Source organism: Triturus cristatus, chromosome 4_2, assembly GCF_964204655.1.
Source record: "Triturus cristatus chromosome 4_2, aTriCri1.1, whole genome shotgun sequence".
Lineage (NCBI taxonomy): Eukaryota > Metazoa > Chordata > Amphibia > Caudata > Salamandridae > Triturus > Triturus cristatus.
In genome coordinates, this window is record NC_140586.1 from 699,512,462 (window position 1) to 699,530,703 (window position 18,242).

Sequence of the window (18,242 nt, forward strand, 5' to 3'; positions counted from 1 at the left end):
AAAGTGGAACTTGCGAGACAGTCCACATTTAAGAAAATGTACACTGTGGGGACGAAGGCAGCTAACAGTCATTTAAATAGTTACCCTGGTTTCTGAGGCACAATATACATTAGTAGTGGCAGCTTTACAATCCCAGTGTGGAAAGGCAGCAGTGAGGGGAAGCTTGTATGTAGAAGCTTCTTGTTCTGGATGCACACTTGAAAATCTAGATTGATTAAAAACCTTCACAGAGCACAAGAGACGCGGTAGGAGATGTAGGAAAAGCATGTAAAAATGTCACTTGTCATTTGAAACGCTGTTGAGCATGTAAAAATGTCACTTGTTGTAGGTAAACATGAACTTGTTCTTGGTTACCATAGTACACCTTTACCTAGGTTGTTGAGATGCTGCATGCGTAGCAAGGACAGACCTTTTGAGACGCTGTAGGAACAGTAGGCAGTGACTTGAGCTGCTTAGAGCGTGGAACTGGCACCATTGCGTAGAGGGCGACCGTTGGGAGGTCACTGGTGGGGATGCCAGTAGATACGTAAGTGCAGCTGTAGATACAGGAGTTGCCTCAACTTGAGAGTAGGTACTCCAAATGTCCTTAGAGGTAGCAGAAGCAGGTTCTTAGGTTCAACTCATCGCCAATAAATTGTAGTAATCAAGTCCAGGCTGATTGTGATGTTTCAGGAGGATTTATTCAGGTTGGTTACAAGATGTAGGTTCAGTAGTATTCAGCCCCACCAGGAGCAGCCAGCAAGGCGCTCAGCCCTTCTCCAACTGTGTACTTCATACCCAAACATTCTATGTTACATCATCTCAAGAGTGTTCCACTGGTGGAGCAGTGGATGACATGTAAACATAATGACCAAGATACTACACACTTCTGCCCAGAGTGCTGACGAAGCTGAAGCGCGACCAGTCCCAAGTCATTCTTGTGGCTTCGGACTGGGCACAAAGTCTGGTATCCCTAGCTCTTGAACATGGCCATCGATCCTCCGATCAGACTGCCTCTTCGGGATGATCTTCTGCTGCAGCAGCACGGGGCAGTCCTCCACCCGAACCTGTCCAACCTCCACCTCCTTGCGTGGAGATTGAGCGGTGCCAGTTGACAGCTTTTGGTCTTTCTCCCGAAGTCTGTAACGTCATCTTGGCAGCCAGTTATCCCTCCACTAAAACAGTGTATGCCTGTATATGGAACAAATTTATGGCGTGGGGCACAGCAAAGGCTGTGGATCCCCTTTCTGCCCCTCTTTCAGAGGTTCTCCTCTTCATTCTATATTTGGCCCTGCAGGGCTGCGCTCTGGGCACTCTTAAAGGCTATCTTTCGGCGATCTTAGCCTATCTTCGCCTTCCTGATCAGCCTTCTCTTTTCAAGTCCTTGATTGTAAATCGATTTCTAATGGGCATTACTTATCTCTTTCCTCCTCCTCCTTTCGTAATGCCCCAGTGGGACTTGAATCTTGTCCTCACTTATCTTACGTGTGCTCCCTTCGAGCCACTACATAAATGTCCTCTTCGTCTTCTTACTTTAAAGACCGCTTTCCTGCTTGCCATCACCTCTGCTCGCAGGGTGAGTGAGATTCAGGCTCTGTCCTCCAAACCTCCTTTTCTTGCTGTTCCTTTACACTAGGCCCTCTTTTCTGCCCAAAGTGGTTACCTCTTTCCACATAGGTCAGACCATTACATTGCCTGCCTTCTTCCTGCCTCTGCACCCTTCCAAAGAGGAGGAGAGACTTCACCGTCTGGATCCAAAACGAGCGCTGTCCTTCTACCTTGACCACACTAAAGATTTCCAGGTGGGCGATCAACTCTTCGTGGGTTATGTGGGCGCCAAGAAAGCTCGGGCCGTGCACAAACATACCATCTCTCGATGGGTTGTCCTATGCATCAAAATCTGCTATTCTTTGGAGAAAAATGAACCTCCAGTAGGACTGCATGCCCACTCTACCATGGTGACAGCAGCCTCTACTGCTTTGGGATGAAGAGTTCCGCTTATTGACATCTGCCGGGAAGCCACGTGGGCATCCCTGCACACGTTCACAAAACATTACTGCCTGAACAGCCAAGTCCAGAGAGACCGCTTTTTTGGCCGTTCTGTTCTCCAGGACATCCTGGTGTGAACTTAGTTTGCAGACCCACCTCTGAGGTTGGTATTGCTGGTGTATCTATTCTAAGGTAAGGAACCTAAAACTAATAGTCTCTTTAAGATGAACAAGTTACTTACCTTCGGTAACAATATATCTGTAAGAGACATATATTAGTTTTAGATTCCTTACCGCCCCACCCATACTCCCCGTTCTGCGAGCTGACTTTTAGAGTAGGGGACTCCCTCTCAGGGCTCTAGTTTGTGCACTAGAGGTCAGTTTCTTGCATGGCTCTGCGCTTCTGCCATGAAATGCTGTGTAAAAGAACTGAAGTCAGCGTGCAGGGGTGGCGTCTAAGTAGATACAGCAACGACATCCTGGCGATCACGACGACGAACGAGCAGTCGACCAAACCCACCTACCGACACGCAAGGGAAATGCTAAGAAAACATTCTCCGGATCCAGTCTGACACCGATCGGTAATTCTAAGGTAAGGAATCTATAACTAATATATGTCTCTTACAGATATATCACTACCAAATGTAAGTAACTTGTTCTTCTTGCTCTTAACTATTGAAACGTGACATCTTGATGCTGAGCGGAAAAGCTGTAAAGAGGCAGATTGCATTCGGACTTGGCAACTTCATCCGCATCAAATATGGAAATATATTTGAGGATTTCCTTTGCATTAACAATTCATACCCATTATTGCCACCTTCCTTAATGTACTTTGGAATTATTTGGTCGTTATCTATAGCAAGGGTATATTTAATCAAAGTGAATGAAATCTGCTAATAAACAATGTACCCGAAAAACCTAAAAGAATGCCATTACTTACGTTTGTGAAAGTTGTTTTATTGTATTGGGTTTGTTTCTTGCTTTGAAGGTGCCCCGCTGCCAAGGAATATTTTAAGGAGAATTCACACCACTGGAGTTGGGCCGTACAGTGGCTACAGAAGAAGGTATTTTTCAAAAAATTAGAACAATCAGTTTGAGCATAGCTAGTGGTTATCTAGGATCTTTTTTACAAATTCTCACAAGCCATAGACCTGTTTTATTTCTTATTTTTAATTGATCTACTATAGAGAAATTTTAGTACGTAACTCTAGTAACCTCAAAATATTTTCTCTTTTTTTTACAGTCTATTAATTTTTAACTAGTTCTAAGAATCTCCTTTTAGTTTTGAGGTTTTATACCTCTACATTATTTGAAATATTTTTACTGGAGCTTGGTAGCAGGAGTACTAGGCTTTATTAACCCAGGCGGGATTTTGTGAAGACTTGACCTGCTGTGGTTCTTTCATGGTTTGGAAGAAATGTTTCAGTTGGTAAATGTTCAGGATGCAAATGGGTTTTGATCTTTTTAGAAGAAACTGCATGATTCTCTGTCATGAGGGTATCTAGTAAAATGTACCTGGGCTAGTATCTGATGGCTTCCCACTTTTTTTTGCTTCTGTTGGAGCATGAGGTTAAATCTGTTTGGAGTCATTTTAATGAGGGAAATAACCAGAGCGATGAAGTGAGAGCTTATTAAGGAAATCTGTGCCTTCCCAGTAAAAGGATATTCAAGGCATGTGTGCCTGTAGATACACATGCTTTGTATAAGCCTGCTATTTATTATTGGGCTCGGATGATTACAAGTTGTTTTTCTTCAAAGAATTTTTTTTGAGTCACTAGACTGTGTGACTCCTCCCTTCAGTAAACATTGCACAACGGCATCGACTACATTGTTAGATTTTTTCTTTCCGTAGACTGGTTTGGATGTACTCTCTCGTGCTCCAGTTCAAGATCGCTTTTGGCCTCTGTTCCGTTAACTAGTAAAATCTACATTTAACAGTATTGTTTCCATTGGGTAGTTCTCTTCTGTATCAAGAAATTTCTATAGGTTAGGATCATCGACTCGCCTCCTTGGCCCACTGGCCACGACTGGCTCAACCGTTTTCCACTGTAACAGCTCTCCAAGAAAATGAGCTGCTAATGGACCACACTCCATTTAGTTTTTGTCTTTAGTGGCATTCAAAATACACTCAAACAGATCTTCACTCGGTCTGTAACTTATGCCTCTTGCCCGATCATCAGGAAAGTATGTGAGAGGGGCTTACAAGTCGTTCTGGTCGAAGAAAACTCTTCACGACTGACGTGCACATCTTCTTGAGATGCAGCGCAGAAATATCAACAACCTGCCCGACATCTTCGGTCTGTGAGACGAACAAGATGAAGAAGCTTCCGCAGCCCAAGAAGAATCAGTCTCCATACACAGTTCCGGTTCCGACTCCGAATAGAAACAGGATTTAGCCATGGTAGAATCCTTCCAAGATTGTTGGATCGTGAGTACTTCTGCCCCGATCTAAAGCATAAAAAATTACTTCCCACTGATAAAACTGTTCTCAAGCTGCCATGGCAAGCATCGACAAATAATTTTGAATGCCTCTGGCTCTCCACCTAAACCCCTGCTTTCAGCAAGAGCTTCCACCAAATAAGACTCCATCCCCAAAACGGGAGTCTTCAGACTAAAACAAAAACCATCAACTGATTCGGTACCAAGTGGGCAGACACCAAAATTGAAAGACTTTCCCGGCCCGAAATGTCCTACTTTTGGGCCCAAAACATTTACCGTCTGATCTAAATCACCACCTCAACCAATTCCCAAGGCGATGTCCGAAAAACTCAATCCAGAACAGAAAACCTTAAAAATACAGCCTGGTACAAAAATGATTATTATTCAGCCAGCAAAGCCCTAACTTCCCAAGATGCCTTTGACTTTTCAAGAAGCTCTGTACACTTCGCCACCCCCTCTTAAAAAACCAAAGGGAAAAAAGACACTAATCTGAAAGGGAGCACTAGTTATAGATTCCTTACCTTAGAATTACCCCCAGGCGTCAGACTGGATCCGGAGAATTTTTTTGTAGCAGTACCCCTGCGCGTCGGTAGGTGGCGTTGGTCGACTTTGCGCACGTCAGGATGACGTTGCGGTGTCTACATACACGCTGCCCCTGCGCGCTGTCATCAGTTCTTTTGTTTTCCGCACCAGCCAGCACAGATCTGGAGAGAGCTTGCCCCTTAGTCTTTTTTGGACCAAACTTTTTTTAGACTTTTGTCGACGTCTTTTTTGAGTCTTCGACTCCTGGTAGCACGAGGAATGTCCCATTGTCGGGCCGGCTTCAAGCCTTGAGACTCCTTCTACAAGTTGATGTCAGTCATGGATCTGCACCTCGTGTACCTCTGGTGCCTGGAGTGCAAACACGACCCGAAGTTATGCTCTGTATCTGAAGTCTTTGAGGGAGCGGTCCCAAAAACTCTGGGAGGCCCGGCAGTCTGCTCTGCATTGTTCGAAGGTAAGGTCTTTGGACCGGTCACGGATCCACCACCATTCGTTATCGAAGTGTTCGCACTCCTCGGGTAAGTCGAAGCACAAGAAGAAGGCGAAGAAGCATCGTTGCTCTTCGCCTTCTCTCTATCGGTCGACGCGACGCAGGACCCGGAGCGTCGTCGCTCTCCAGCTCCATCCTCAGAGCCCGCTTCCATCCCTTTCCCGAAGCCGGAGCTTCCCCTGCCTTGCTTCGAGCTTTCTACGACGCGATACATAGCATTTTTGGGCAGCCCGACTTCGCAGACACGCCTTCGTGCCCCACCGACTTGGCTGGGGGCCCTTGGCCTTTGATGTCGGTGGCTCTGGTGCCAGAGGGCCCCCGAGGATCCAGGCCTGGATCTAGATCGGCACCGATTGCCCTCACTGTACCTTCCCCGTTGCTGACTCCAGTAACGATGCCAGTTGTGCCCCCAACCGGCACCGACCCCAGCCTCACCCCCGACTTTGACACGGCGTCAGAGGGTTCTTTTGTACCGCTGTTCGTCCCTGGCATTCCCTATCGCCCTGAGTGGCAGTCAGAGGAGGGTGAGAAGGACTGGGAGGGGTCTGTTGACCCTTTAGCTGACCAGCTTGAAGAGCCGGATAGGCGAGAGGAGTTGGGTGATGCCAGTGGTTTCGATACCTCCCCTGACCTTGGCATGCTCTCCCCCCCCTACCGTGGCTACGGAGGAGGGAGTTTCGTACGCATTGGTGTTGTGTAGGGCAGCTGAGTCCTTGGGCCTGGAGCTTCCTACGGTGGCAGACCGGACTAACCTCCTGACAGAGGTGCTCTTAGGAGCCCCTGCTGCCTTTTAATGAAGTCCTCACCGACCTCCTTCTGCGCAATTGGTCCAGGCCCAGCACAGGGGCTCCTTTGGACAGGATGATTGCCCGACGCCATCGCTTGGCCCCGGCGACCCACTTTTTCTCTCCCAACACCGACCCTCGAGAGCTTAGTGGTCCACGCCTTGTCTTCTAAGGGCGTATTCCCTACTGCTCCCCCAGATAGGTAATCCAAGGAGCTGGACCACCTTGAGAAGATATTTTCTTCTGCCAGCTTAGCCCTGCGGTTGGTGAACACTGCATACCTCTTGGGCTGTTATACCCATATGGTGTGGGATACGGTTGCACAAGGGCTGCCCAGTGCCTGGAGAAGGCCTGAGCCGTTCTCACCCATGCTCCCCGTTCTGCAAACTGACTTCTAGGGATAGGAACTCCTTTGCAGGGCCCTAGTTACGTGCACCAGTGGTCAGTGTCTTGCCTGGCTCTGTGCTTCTGGTGTGGAAAGCCCTTACTGACATCCTTTTGGGCACTTGGTCCAGGCCCAACATGGGGCTCCCGTGGATAGGATGATTGCCCAATGCCACCGCCTGGCCTCAGGCGACCCCACTTTCCTTTCCAAACACCTCACCCCTGAGAGCTTTGTGGTCCAAGCCTCGACTTCCAAAAGCACATTCCATACCACCCCACCGGAAAGGGAATCCAAGAAGCTGGATCATCTTGGAAAGAAGAGTTTCTCTTCCGCTGGCTTGGGACTGCGGTCGGTAAACACCGCATGTCTATTGCGCCGTTATTCCCACTCTGTGTGGGACTCGGTTGCGCAGGTGCTGCCTCAGTGTCCGGAGGAGGCCCGGACAGTGCTCTCCCAGGCTGTTGCCGCCTGGAGGGATGCAGCCAACTTTGCTATCCGTTGTGGACTGGATACTGCCGACTCTCTGGGTAGAATGATTTCTACGTCGGTAGCTCTTAGACACTACGCCTGGATGAGGTCCACTGGCTTTTCTGGGGATGTCCAGAATACACTCATGGACATGCCCTTTGACGGCCGTGGCTTTTTCGGCGACAAAGAGGACAACGCTTTAGAGCATTTCAAGGACTCACAAGCCACGGCCAAGTCCTTGTGCCTCTCCAGCTGCCCTGTGCAGTCCGCTTTTCACTCCTTTCGTGGCTACAGAAGGGGTGCCCCTCTACGTCCCACCCAGGGCCACAGGCCGCAGCAAGTTACCCAACCTTCACGCCACCGGGGACGTGGAAACAACCGTTGTGGTTCCGGGAGCCAGCAGGCGGGCCAGTCCACCAACCCACCCTCTGCAGCAATCTCCAAACCTTCCTAGTCCGACTTCGCCATCACCTCCCCCACTGGTGCACCATCATGTCGGACATGTGGGTTTTGCAGATAGTCCGAAGGGGCTACTCCCTCCTCTTCAAGGCTACCCCTCCAACCATGCCACTGCAATACCACCACATGTCGGAGGATCACCTGGCCCTTCTCCAGCAGGAAGTTATGGCTCTCTTGTCCAAGGGAGCCATCGAGCGCGTTCCTGTCCCAGAAGTAGGTTGTGACTGTTATTCCCACTACTTTCTGGTTCCCAAGAAGGACAAGGGCCTGCGTCCTATCTTGGATCTCAGGAACGTCAACCGCTTCCTCCGGAAGGAGAAGTTCAAGATGTTGACGCTTGCTCGGGTCTTGTCTGCCCTCGACCCGCAAGACTGGATGGTAGCGTTGGACCTGCAGGACGTATATTTCCACATTTCCGTCCTGCCGGCCCACCGGTGTTACCTACGGTTTACGGTAGGCCACGAGCACTTTCAGTTTACCGTGCTCCCCTTTGGTCTTACCAGCGCCCCTCTGGTGTTCACGAAAGTGATGGTGGTGGTCGCCGCTCATCTACGCCGATCAGGGGTTTCAGTCTTCCCCTATCTCGACAATTGGTTGTTGATGGCGGGCTCGTCCCACGGAGTCATCTCCCACCTCCACAGCACGGCCCACTCCTGCCTTTGCTGGGGTTCTCAATCAATGTACCGAAGTCACACCTGGATCTCAGAAGCTCCTCTTCATTGGAGCGGTTCTGGGCACTGCACGGTTTTGGGTCTTGCCTCCTGAACAGCGAGTCCGGGATATTCGGTCTATGATTCCGATCTTTCAGCCTCTATCCCGTGTTTCAGTCATAATGACCCTGAGGTTGCTGGGACTCATGGCGTCCTGCATCCTGCTGGCTGATCATGCAAGATGGCATATGCGGGCTCTGCAGTGGGATCTGAAGTTCCAGTGGGTGCAGCACCAGGGGAATCTGTCCGACTGCGTTCAGATCTCGGAGGGCACTGCTCGACAACTGCAGTGATGCCTCACGAACCGAGATTGCGTTAACGGCAGGTCCCTCTTCCTTCCCCAACCAGACCATACAGTGGTGACGGACACATCCCTTCTGGGATGGGGCAGCCACATGGGAGAAGCGGAGATCAGAGGCCTCTGGTCTCAGGCAGGAGTCCGAGCTCCATATCAACCTTCGGGAGCCCCGGACGATCCGTCTTGCACTCAAGGCATTCCTTCCCTCTGTCCGGGGAAGAGTAGTGCAGGTGTTCACGGAAACCACCACCGCCATGTGGTAATGTAACAACCAGGGCGGGGTGGGGTCGTGGACCCTATGTCAAGAGGCCCTCTGCCTCTGGACATGGCTGGTACATCAGGGCATATCCCTGGTGGTTCAACACCTGGCAGGTTCACTGAATGCCAGGACTGACGAACTCAGCCATAGGTGCATGATGGATCACGAATGGCGTCTTCACTCAGAGGTGGTGCAAGGTCTCTTTCGACAGTGGGGAGAGCCTTGGTTAGATCTATTCGCCACCGAAGTGAACGCGCAATGTCAGCAATTCTGCGCTGTGGAATTTCCATGGCGGCACTCGCTAGGCGACGCTTTTTGTCGCGAGTGGAGTTGCGGTCTGTTGTACGCTCATTCCACTTATACCACTTCTGCCCAGAGTGCTGAAGAAGATCAGGCGCGACCGGGCCCAAGTCATTCTTGTGGCACCGGATTGGGCACGAAGAGTCTGGTATCCCGAGCTGTTCAACATGGGCATCAATCCTCTGACCCGTCTGCCTCTATGGGAGGATATTCTTTTGCAGCAACAGCGGACGGTCCTCCACCCTAACCTGTCCAGCCTCCACCTCCTTGCGTGGAGATAGAGCGGCAGCAGTTGACTTCTTTCGACCTGCCTCCCGTAGTCTGTGAGGTCATTCTGGCAGCCAGGAGTCCCTCCACTAAGACGGTATACGCCTGCCGGTGAAACAAATTTGTGGGATGGTGCACAGCAAAGGCTGTGGATTACGTCTCCGACCATCTTTCTGAGGTTCTCTTGTCCCTTCTTTCTTTGACCCAGCTGGGCTCTGCTCTGGGCCCTATCAAGGGCTATCTGTCGGCTATCACTGCCTTCCTTCGGCTTCCAGATCAGCCTTCCCTTTCAAGTCCCTGGTTGTAAATCGTTTCTTGCAAGGCATAACTCATCTCTTTCCTCCTATTACCTTCGTTATGCCTCAGTGGGACTTGAACCTGGTTTTAACCTATTTCATGTGCGCTCCCTTTGAGCCGCTTCGCAAATGTCCTTTGAGGCTTCTAACTCTTAAAACTGCATTCCTGGTGGCCATCACTTCTGCCAGACGAGTGAGTGAGCTCCAGGCGCTTTCTTTCAAGCCTCCTTTGCTGTGTGTGCATCTGGACAAAGTTGTCCTCAGGGCTCATCCATCCTTCTTGCCCAAAGTTGTCACTGCCTTTCATATCGGGCAGACCATCACTTTGCCCACCTTCTTTCCACCTTCGCATCCTAAGAAAGAGGAAGAGAGGCTCCACCGTCTGGACCCAAAACGGGCGTTTTCCTTTTACCTGGATCGCACCAAAGAGTTCTGGGTGGATGACCAACTCTTTGTTGTGTACGTGGGTGCCAAGAAAGGTCAGGCCGTACACAAGTATCTCCCGCTGGGTCGTCTTGTGTATCAAAACATGCTATTCTCTTGCTAAGAAGGAGCCTCTAGTGGGGCTGCGCATGCCCATTCCACCAGGGGGACGCAACCACTACTGCTCTGGGACGAGGCGTTCCTCTGAACGACATCTGTCAGGCGGCTACATGGGCATCGCTGCACCCGTTCACCAAGCGCTACTGTCTGGACAGTCAAGTCCGGAGAGACGGCTTCTTTGGCCGTTCTGTTCTCCAGGACTTTCTGGTGTGAACTTGGTTCGCAGACCCACCTCCGGGGTTGGTATTGCTGGGGTATCTATTCTAAGGTAAGGAATCTATAACTAACTGTTTCTTTCAGATGAACAAATTACTTCGGTAACGATATATCTGTAAGAAACATTAGTTAGTTATAGATTCCTTATCGACCCACCCATCCTCCCCGTTATGCGAACATATTTCTTGGGTTAAGGTTATACTTTCAGGGCCCTAGTTTTTTGCACCAGTGGTCAGTGTCTTGCATGGCTCTTCGTTTCTGGTGCGGGAAGTAGTGTGCTCAGCGCGTGAGGGTGGCATCTAATGAGCTGCCGCGACATCATCCCGGCAATACGATGCCAACGACGGATGCGGAGCCGACCGACGCCACCTTCCGACGCGCAGAGGTACTACTGACGAAAAAACTTTCCTGATCCAATCTGATGCCTGGGGGTAATTCTAAGGTAAGGAATCTATAACTAACTAATGTTTCTTACAGATATATTGTTACCAAAGGTAAGTAACTTGTTCTTCAAGCTGTTCACCTAGCATTGAAAGCGTTCCTAACTCACCTACAGGTTAAAATTGTCTTAATTCGAACTGACAAGATGACAACAACATATTTACTAAAACGGGGGGGAACACACACACACTTCTGCTATCACACCTAACACAGAAAGGCGTTTTGCTTTAAATCAGAATATTCATCTCATAGCAGAACATGTCCCAGGGACGAGCAATCAAGTTGCAGACCTCCTCAGCTGGATGCAGCAACAAATCCACGAATGGGAACTTCAAGCCAAAGTTCTATTCACGTACTTTTGCAAATGGGGGTTTCCACAAATAGACCTGTTCGCAACCCCAGAAAACGCAAAATGCCCAAACTTCGCTGCCAGATTCCCACACCCACTGACCAAGGGCAATGCTGTATGGATGAACTGGTCAGGGATATTTGCATGCACTTTTCCCCCCTCTCCCACTACATCCATTTGTGATCAGGAAACTTGTACAAACCTCACTTAAACTAATACTAGTGGTGCTCACATGGTCATGCCACCAATGGTTCACCACTCCACTGGTACTTTCACAGGTACCCCACAAGAAACTTCCTCTTCACCCAGACCTTCTCACGCAGAACCATGGAGAAATAAGACCTCCCAATCCCAAGGAAATTAATCTTGCAATATGGCTCCTAAAGTCATAGAATGTGGATACTTAAACCTCCCACAAACATGCATGGATATTCTTAAATTGGCACCTTAACCTACAACCAGAAAGTGTTAAGCAGCCAAATGAAAAACGTCTGTTATTCATAGCTAAAATTGCAAACACTTTATGAACAAAGAAAACAATAATTTGGTATTTTTTGCATTTACAAACATTGGGTCTTGCGTACACTTCTATAAGACAACACTTATCTGCCATGGCAGCCTATCTACAAAATAGACAACATACATCTTTATTTAAATTACCTGTCATTAAGGCTTTCATGGAGGGACTTAAAAGAATCATTCCTCCCAAACTCCCACCAGCGCCAACTTGGAATCTAAATGCTGTATTAACGCGGCTCATGGGGCCACCATTTGAACCATTACATTCATATCAGCTGCAGTATTTATTTTGGAAAATTGCTTTCTTAATAGTCACTTCACTTCGGCAAGTTGGTGCCCTCCAGGCATTAACCTTAGAAGAACCATTCTTCCAACTACACAAAAACAATGTGGTCTTAAGGTCAAACCCACAGTTCCTTCCTTAAGGTGTCTCAGCTTTTCATATTAACCAATCCATCAAAATACCTGTGTTCTTTCCAAACCCAGAATCTGTAGCAGAAAGAGTACTCATACTTTAGATGTCAAAAGAGCTTTTTTTTTTTTAGTTTCAGGAATAAGTTTCGCAGGTTACTGAAATGGGTAGTAGACTCTGGGCTTTAGTGCTACAGTGATCAGTGCCCAATGTTGATAGTGGCACGTGCCTCATAAATGGCTACACCCAGAAGCCATTACGAAGTACAAGTTTAGCTAGTGGATAGAGGACTGTGCCTTCTTGATTTGTTTGACATAAGTGGCATAAAATCCAAAATTCAATGATTGTTTCCAAAACCGATGTGTTTATTGTGAATTTTCACACATAAAGCAAAGAACAGCTGACACGTGTTTCGCCCGTGTGGCCCGACGGCCGTGGGCTTTCTCATGACAGAAATTTGTTGCTGGTAATCCAGTCCCGTGGCAGTCATATGTGGCAGTCTCTGCAGTCCCAGGAGAAGTCAGTAAGTTTATTTGAGAATAGCAATCAAATAACAGTAATTCGTATAAGTAATCGATAAAAATTCAATAGGTGAGGGAAAAGAAATAAGGGATATTGATAATACATAGTTACATTTGAAAATGATAAAGTAAGTACATTCAGAAATATGTATACCTGAAAGGTAAAAGGGTCTGGTTCATACTAAACTTAACACAATACAAAAGGAAGGTATAATGCTATTCCAATATATCATGTATATATTACTAAGATGAGATATCTGAAAGAAACACGTTAGTTAGATTCCTCACCTTAGAATATCCCCAGGCGTCAGACTGGATCCGGAAGATTTTTCGTCAGCAATACCCCTTGCGCGTCGCTAGGCGTCGTCTGCGGCTCCGCGTCCGTCGTCGGCGTCGTGCGCCGGGATGACGTCGTCGGAGTACTTAGACGCCGCCCTCGCGCGCTGACGTCAGTTCTTCTTTTTTCCGCGCCAGTAAGCGCAGATCCGGGAGAGCTACCCCTTTTAGTCTTTTTTGACTAAATCTTTTTGATCATTTTTGATCCCTGTCTGTCGACATCTGGTGCCGGTAGGATGCCTGGGTTCAAGGCTTGTGAAGACTGTCATCGACTGATGTCGGTGACCGATCACCACCGCCGGTGCCTCTATTGCTTAGGCCTCGACCACGACGCGGAGTCGTGCAACGACTGCCAGGCCCTGACTTCGAAGGCTAGGCGGGAGCGGTCCCGCAAGCTTCTCGAGCTTCGCCACTCGGCTCCGCGTCGTGCGCGATCCCGGTCCAGGAGGAGGTCCAAGGATCGCTCGCGGAGCCCTAGCCGACGCCACCATCGATCGTCGGGCTCCAAGTCGTCGGGTAAGTCCAAGCACTCAAAGAAGTCCAAGAGGCGACATCGCTCTTCGGACTCCCCTCGCCGGTCGCGCGACTCGGCCGAGGGTCCAAGTGGTTCCACCCCCGCGGCTCCGGCGGAGCCGCAGGTGCCGCGTCCGCCCCCATACCTTCCGGTCCCTGGGGCTGACGCGGCGCCGGCGGAGATCAGCGCCTTCCTCTCGGCCATGAGGAGCCTGGCCCCGCCGTCGACGCCCGCTGGCGCGCCTTCGGGCCCCGCGGGCTCGACTGGGCGACCTCGCGTGCCGGCGGCTCCGGCCCCGGCGCCGTCGACGACTCCGGTCTCGACGCCGCAGGTCCCCGCGGGGCCCATGCCTGGGCCCCAGTCAACGCCGGTTGACCTTGTCACTCCTCCACCGGCGCCGACGCCTGAACCACCGACGCCGTCACCGGCGCCGCCGACGCCGACGCCTGTGACGCCGACGCCCCAGTTTAGCCCTCATCCGGACCCGACGCCGGCACGGCGTCCGCCGACGCCGCATCCGACGCCGCTAGAGACCTACCATCTCTACAGTCCGGTTCCGATCATTCCTCCTGTTTATCAGGAATCGGAAGAAGGGGGCGACTGGGAGGGGTTCGAGGACCCTCTGGCTGTTCAGTCACAGCTTTCTCAGGACTGGGCAGATGAACTGGGGGAGGCCAGCGGGCTGGACACCTCGCCAGACGCTGGATTCACTTCTCCGACCGTGGCTTCGGAGGAGGGTGCAGCATTTTCTGTGGTGCTGCGCAAGGCGGCTGAGGCCCTTGGGCTCGAGTTGCCTGCCGTGGCTGTGAGGACCAACATCCTCACTGAGGTGCTTCAAACCTCAGCAAGCTCCACTGAGCCTCTGCTGCCGTTTAACGAGGCCCTCACTGACGTTCTGCAGGGCACCTGGTCCAAGCCCTCCACAGTTCCTCCTGTGGATAGGAACGTTGCCAGGCGCCACCGCCCTGCTCCGGGCGACCCCAGCTTCCTGTCCCAACACCCCACCCCCGAGAGTCTGGTTATCCAGGCCTCTACTTCCCAATCCTCCTTCCCGACCGCTCCGCCGGACCGGGATTCCAAGAGACTCGAGCAGTTTGGCAAGAAACTGTTCTCGTCCCTTAGTTTGGGCCTGCGGTCCTTAAATACCGCCTGTCTCTTGGACCGTTATTCCCATTCCCTGTGGGATACGGTGGAGGACGTGCTGCCCCTGTTTCCGGAGGAGGTCCGGCCACGTCTTTCCCAGGCTCTGGCCGATGGGAGGGATGCAGCACGGCACGCCATAAGATGTGGGCTTGACACCACGGACTCGCTAGGTCGGGCGATTTCCACCACGGTGGCGCTCCGCCGCCACGCCTGGATGCGGTCCACGTCATTTTCCGGGGATGTCCAGAACACCCTCATGGACATGCCCTTTGATGGCACTCGCCTGTTTGGTGAGAAGGCGGACAGTGCGCTGAACCGCTTTAAGGACTCCCGGGCTACGGCCAAGTCCTTGGGCCTCTCGGCTCCGCGGGCGCACACCTCCGCTTTTCGCCCCTTTCGTGGCCAAGGAAGGGGCGCCTCCTCACGTCCGCAGAGCCACCAGCCGCAGAACCAACCTGCGCGCGGTCGCGGACGTGGCTTCCGCCGTGGCGGAAATGGAGGCCGACGTGGTCAGCCCACATCCACCCCGGCAGCATCCGCCTCAAAGCCTTCCTAGTCCGAGCTTTCAGGCCCATACCACGCCAGTGGGCGGCAGAGTTCGCCATCACCTGCTCCACTGGCGGTCCATAACATCGGACAGGTGGGTGCTGCAAATCGTCCGAAGGGGCTACTCCCTCCCCTTCGAGACGACCCCTCCAGCCATGCCACCACAGCACCACCGTATCTCGGGGGATCATTTGGATCTTCTCCGCGAGGAAGTTTCGGCTCTCTTGGCCAAGGGGGCCGTCGAGCGCGTTCCGAGTCCAGAAGTAGGTCGTGGTTGTTATTCCCACTACTTTCTGGTTCCCAAGAAGGGCAAGGGGGGCCTGCGCCCTATCTTGGACCTCCGGAACGTCAATGCCTTCCTCCGAAAGGAAAGGTTCAAGATGCTAACGTTGGCTCAGGTTTTAGCTGCCCTAGACCCTGGAGACTGGATGGTAGCGTTGGATTTGCAGGACGCATATTTCCATATCCCCGTCCTGCCGGCCCACCGGCGTTACCTGCGGTTCACGGTGGGCCAAGAGCACTTTCAGTTTACCGTGCTCCCCTTCGGCCTCACCAGTGCCCCTCGGGTGTTCACGAAAGTGATGGCGGTGGTCGCAGCTCATCTGCGCAGATCAGGGGTCCCAGTCTTCCCCTATCTCGACGATTGGTTGTTGAAGGCGGGCTCGCCCCAGGCAGTCGTCTCCCACCTCCAGACTACGGCGGATCTCCTGCATTTGCTGGGGTTTTCCATCAACGTGCCGAAGTCACACTTGAGTCCCTCTCAGAAGCTCCTCTTCATCGGAGCGGTTCTCGATTCGGCGCAGTTCCGGGTCCATCCACCGGAACAGCGGGTCCGGGATATACAGGCCCTGATTCCCATCTTTCGGCCTCTATCCCGGGTTTCGGTCAGGCTAGTGTTGCGGCTTCTGGGGCTGATGGCCTCCTGCATCCTACTAGTGCATCACGCCAGGCGGCGCATGCGGGCTCTGCAGTGGGACCTGAAGTTTCAGTGGGCCCAGCATCACGGCAACCTGTCCGACCATGTCTTGATCTCGGAGGGCACTGCACAGCAGTTGCAGTGGTGGCTCACGGACCGCGAGTGGGTCAAGGGCAAGAGCCTCTCCCTTCCCCAACCGGAGCATGTCGTAGTGACGGATGCGTCCCTCCTGGGTTGGGGTGGCCATATGGGAGAGGCGGAGATCAGAGGCCTCTGGTCTCCGGCGGAGTCTCGTCTCCACATCAACCTGTTGGAGTTGAGAGCGATCCGGCTTGCACTGAAAGCCTTCCTTCCCTCTGTCAGGGGAAGTGTCGTGCAGGTGTTCACGGACAACACCACCGCCATGTGGTACTGCAACAAACAGGGCGGGGTGGGGTCGTGGACCCTTTGTCAGGAGGCTCTGCGCCTCTGGACATGGCTGGAACACCAGGGCGTCACCCTGGTGGTTCAACATCTGGCGGGCTCTCTGAACGCCAGAGCAGACGAACTCAGCCGCCGGTGCATGATGGATCACGAATGGCGTCTGAACTCGGAAGTGGTGCAAGGCCTCTTTCAGCAGTGGGGAGAGCCTTGGTTAGATCTATTCGCCACCGAAGAGAACGCGCAATGTCAGCAGTTCTGCGCGTTGGAATTTCCAAGGCGGCACTCGCTCGGCGACGCTTTTCGTCACGAGTGGAGTTGCGGTCTGTTGTACGCCTTTCCGCCTATACCACTTCTGCCCAGAGTGCTGAAGAAGATCAGGCGCGACCGGGCCCAAGTCATCTTGGTGGCTCCGGATTGGGCACGAAGATACTGGTATCCCGAGCTACTCAGTCTGTTGACCGATCCCCCGATACGTCTGCCCCTTCGGGAGGATCTTCTGTCGCAGCAGCAGGGGACGGTCCTCCACCCGAACCTGTCCAGCCTCCACCTCCATGCGTGGAGATTGAGCGGCGGCAGTTGATGCCATTTGACTTGCCTCCTGAAGTCTGTGATATCATTCTGGCAGCCAGGCGTCCCTCCACAAAGTCGGTATACGCCTGCCGGTGGAACAAATTTGTGGCATGGTGCACAGCAAAGGCTGTGGATCCCCTTTCCGCCCCTCTTTCTGAGGTTCTCCTCTTCCTTCTTTCTCTGGCCCGGCAGGGCTCTGCCCTGGGCACCCTGAAAGGTTATCTTGCTGCCATCTCCGCCTTCTTGCGGCTTCCTGATCAGCCTTCTCTTTTCAAGTCCCCTGTGGTTACACGCTTTCTCAAAGGCATTACACACACGTTCCCTCCTGTCCCTTTTGTAATGCCTCAGTGGGACTTGAATCTGGTTTTGACATTCCTGATGTGCGCTCCCTTCGAGCCTCTTCACAATTGCCCTCTTCGTCTTCTAACTCTAAAGACTGCTTTTCTGGTAGCCATCACCTCGGCTAGACGGGTGAGTGAGCTCCAGGCTTTATCTTCAAAGCCTCCTTTTCTATCTGTTCATCCGGACAAGGTTGTCCTTCGGCCTCGTCCCTCTTTTCTTCCTAAAGTGGTGACTCCATTTCACCTTGGGCAGTCTGTCACCTTGCCCACCTTCTTTCCGCCTCCGCATCCTTCCAAAGAGGAAGAGAGGCTCCACCGTCTGGACCCAAAACGTGCGCTCTCCTTCTATCTGGACCGCACAAAACAGTTCCGGGTGGACGACCAGCTTTTTGTTGGGTACGTGGGCGCTAAGAAGGGGAAAGCTGTGCACAAACGAACCATCTCTCGGTGGGTCGTTTTGTGTATAAAAATCTGCTATTCCTTGGCTAAAAAGGACCCTCCTGTTGGGCTGCGCGCCCATTCTACTCGGGCCACGGCGGCTACTACTGCCTTGGGACGGGGAGTCCCTTTGCAGGACATCTGTCAGGCGGCGACGTGGGCTTCTCTACACACGTTTGCCAGGCATTATTGCCTTGACAGCCAAGTCCGGAGGGATGGCTTCTTTGGCCGTTCTGTCCTCCAGGACTTTCTGGTGTGATCTTGGTTCGCAGACCCACCACCGGGGATGGTATTGCTTGGGTATCTATTCTAAGGTGAGGAATCTAACTAACGTGTTTCTTTCAGATG

At 51.9% G+C, this 18,242-nt stretch overlaps 1 protein-coding gene across 4 annotated transcripts in view; it reads left to right on the forward strand.

Moving 5' to 3' along the window:
- Window positions 1-18,242, forward strand: part of USP24 (ubiquitin specific peptidase 24) — a 2,082,369-nt gene that overhangs the window by 1,909,030 nt on the left and 155,097 nt on the right. For all 4 annotated transcript variants that reach the window (XM_085602520.1, XM_085602518.1, XM_085602517.1 and 1 more), the window contains exon 64: window positions 2,956-3,031. In XM_085602520.1, the coding sequence (XP_085458646.1) occupies window positions 2,956-3,031 (76 nt within the window). The remainder of the gene's footprint in view (window positions 1-2,955; window positions 3,032-18,242) is intronic.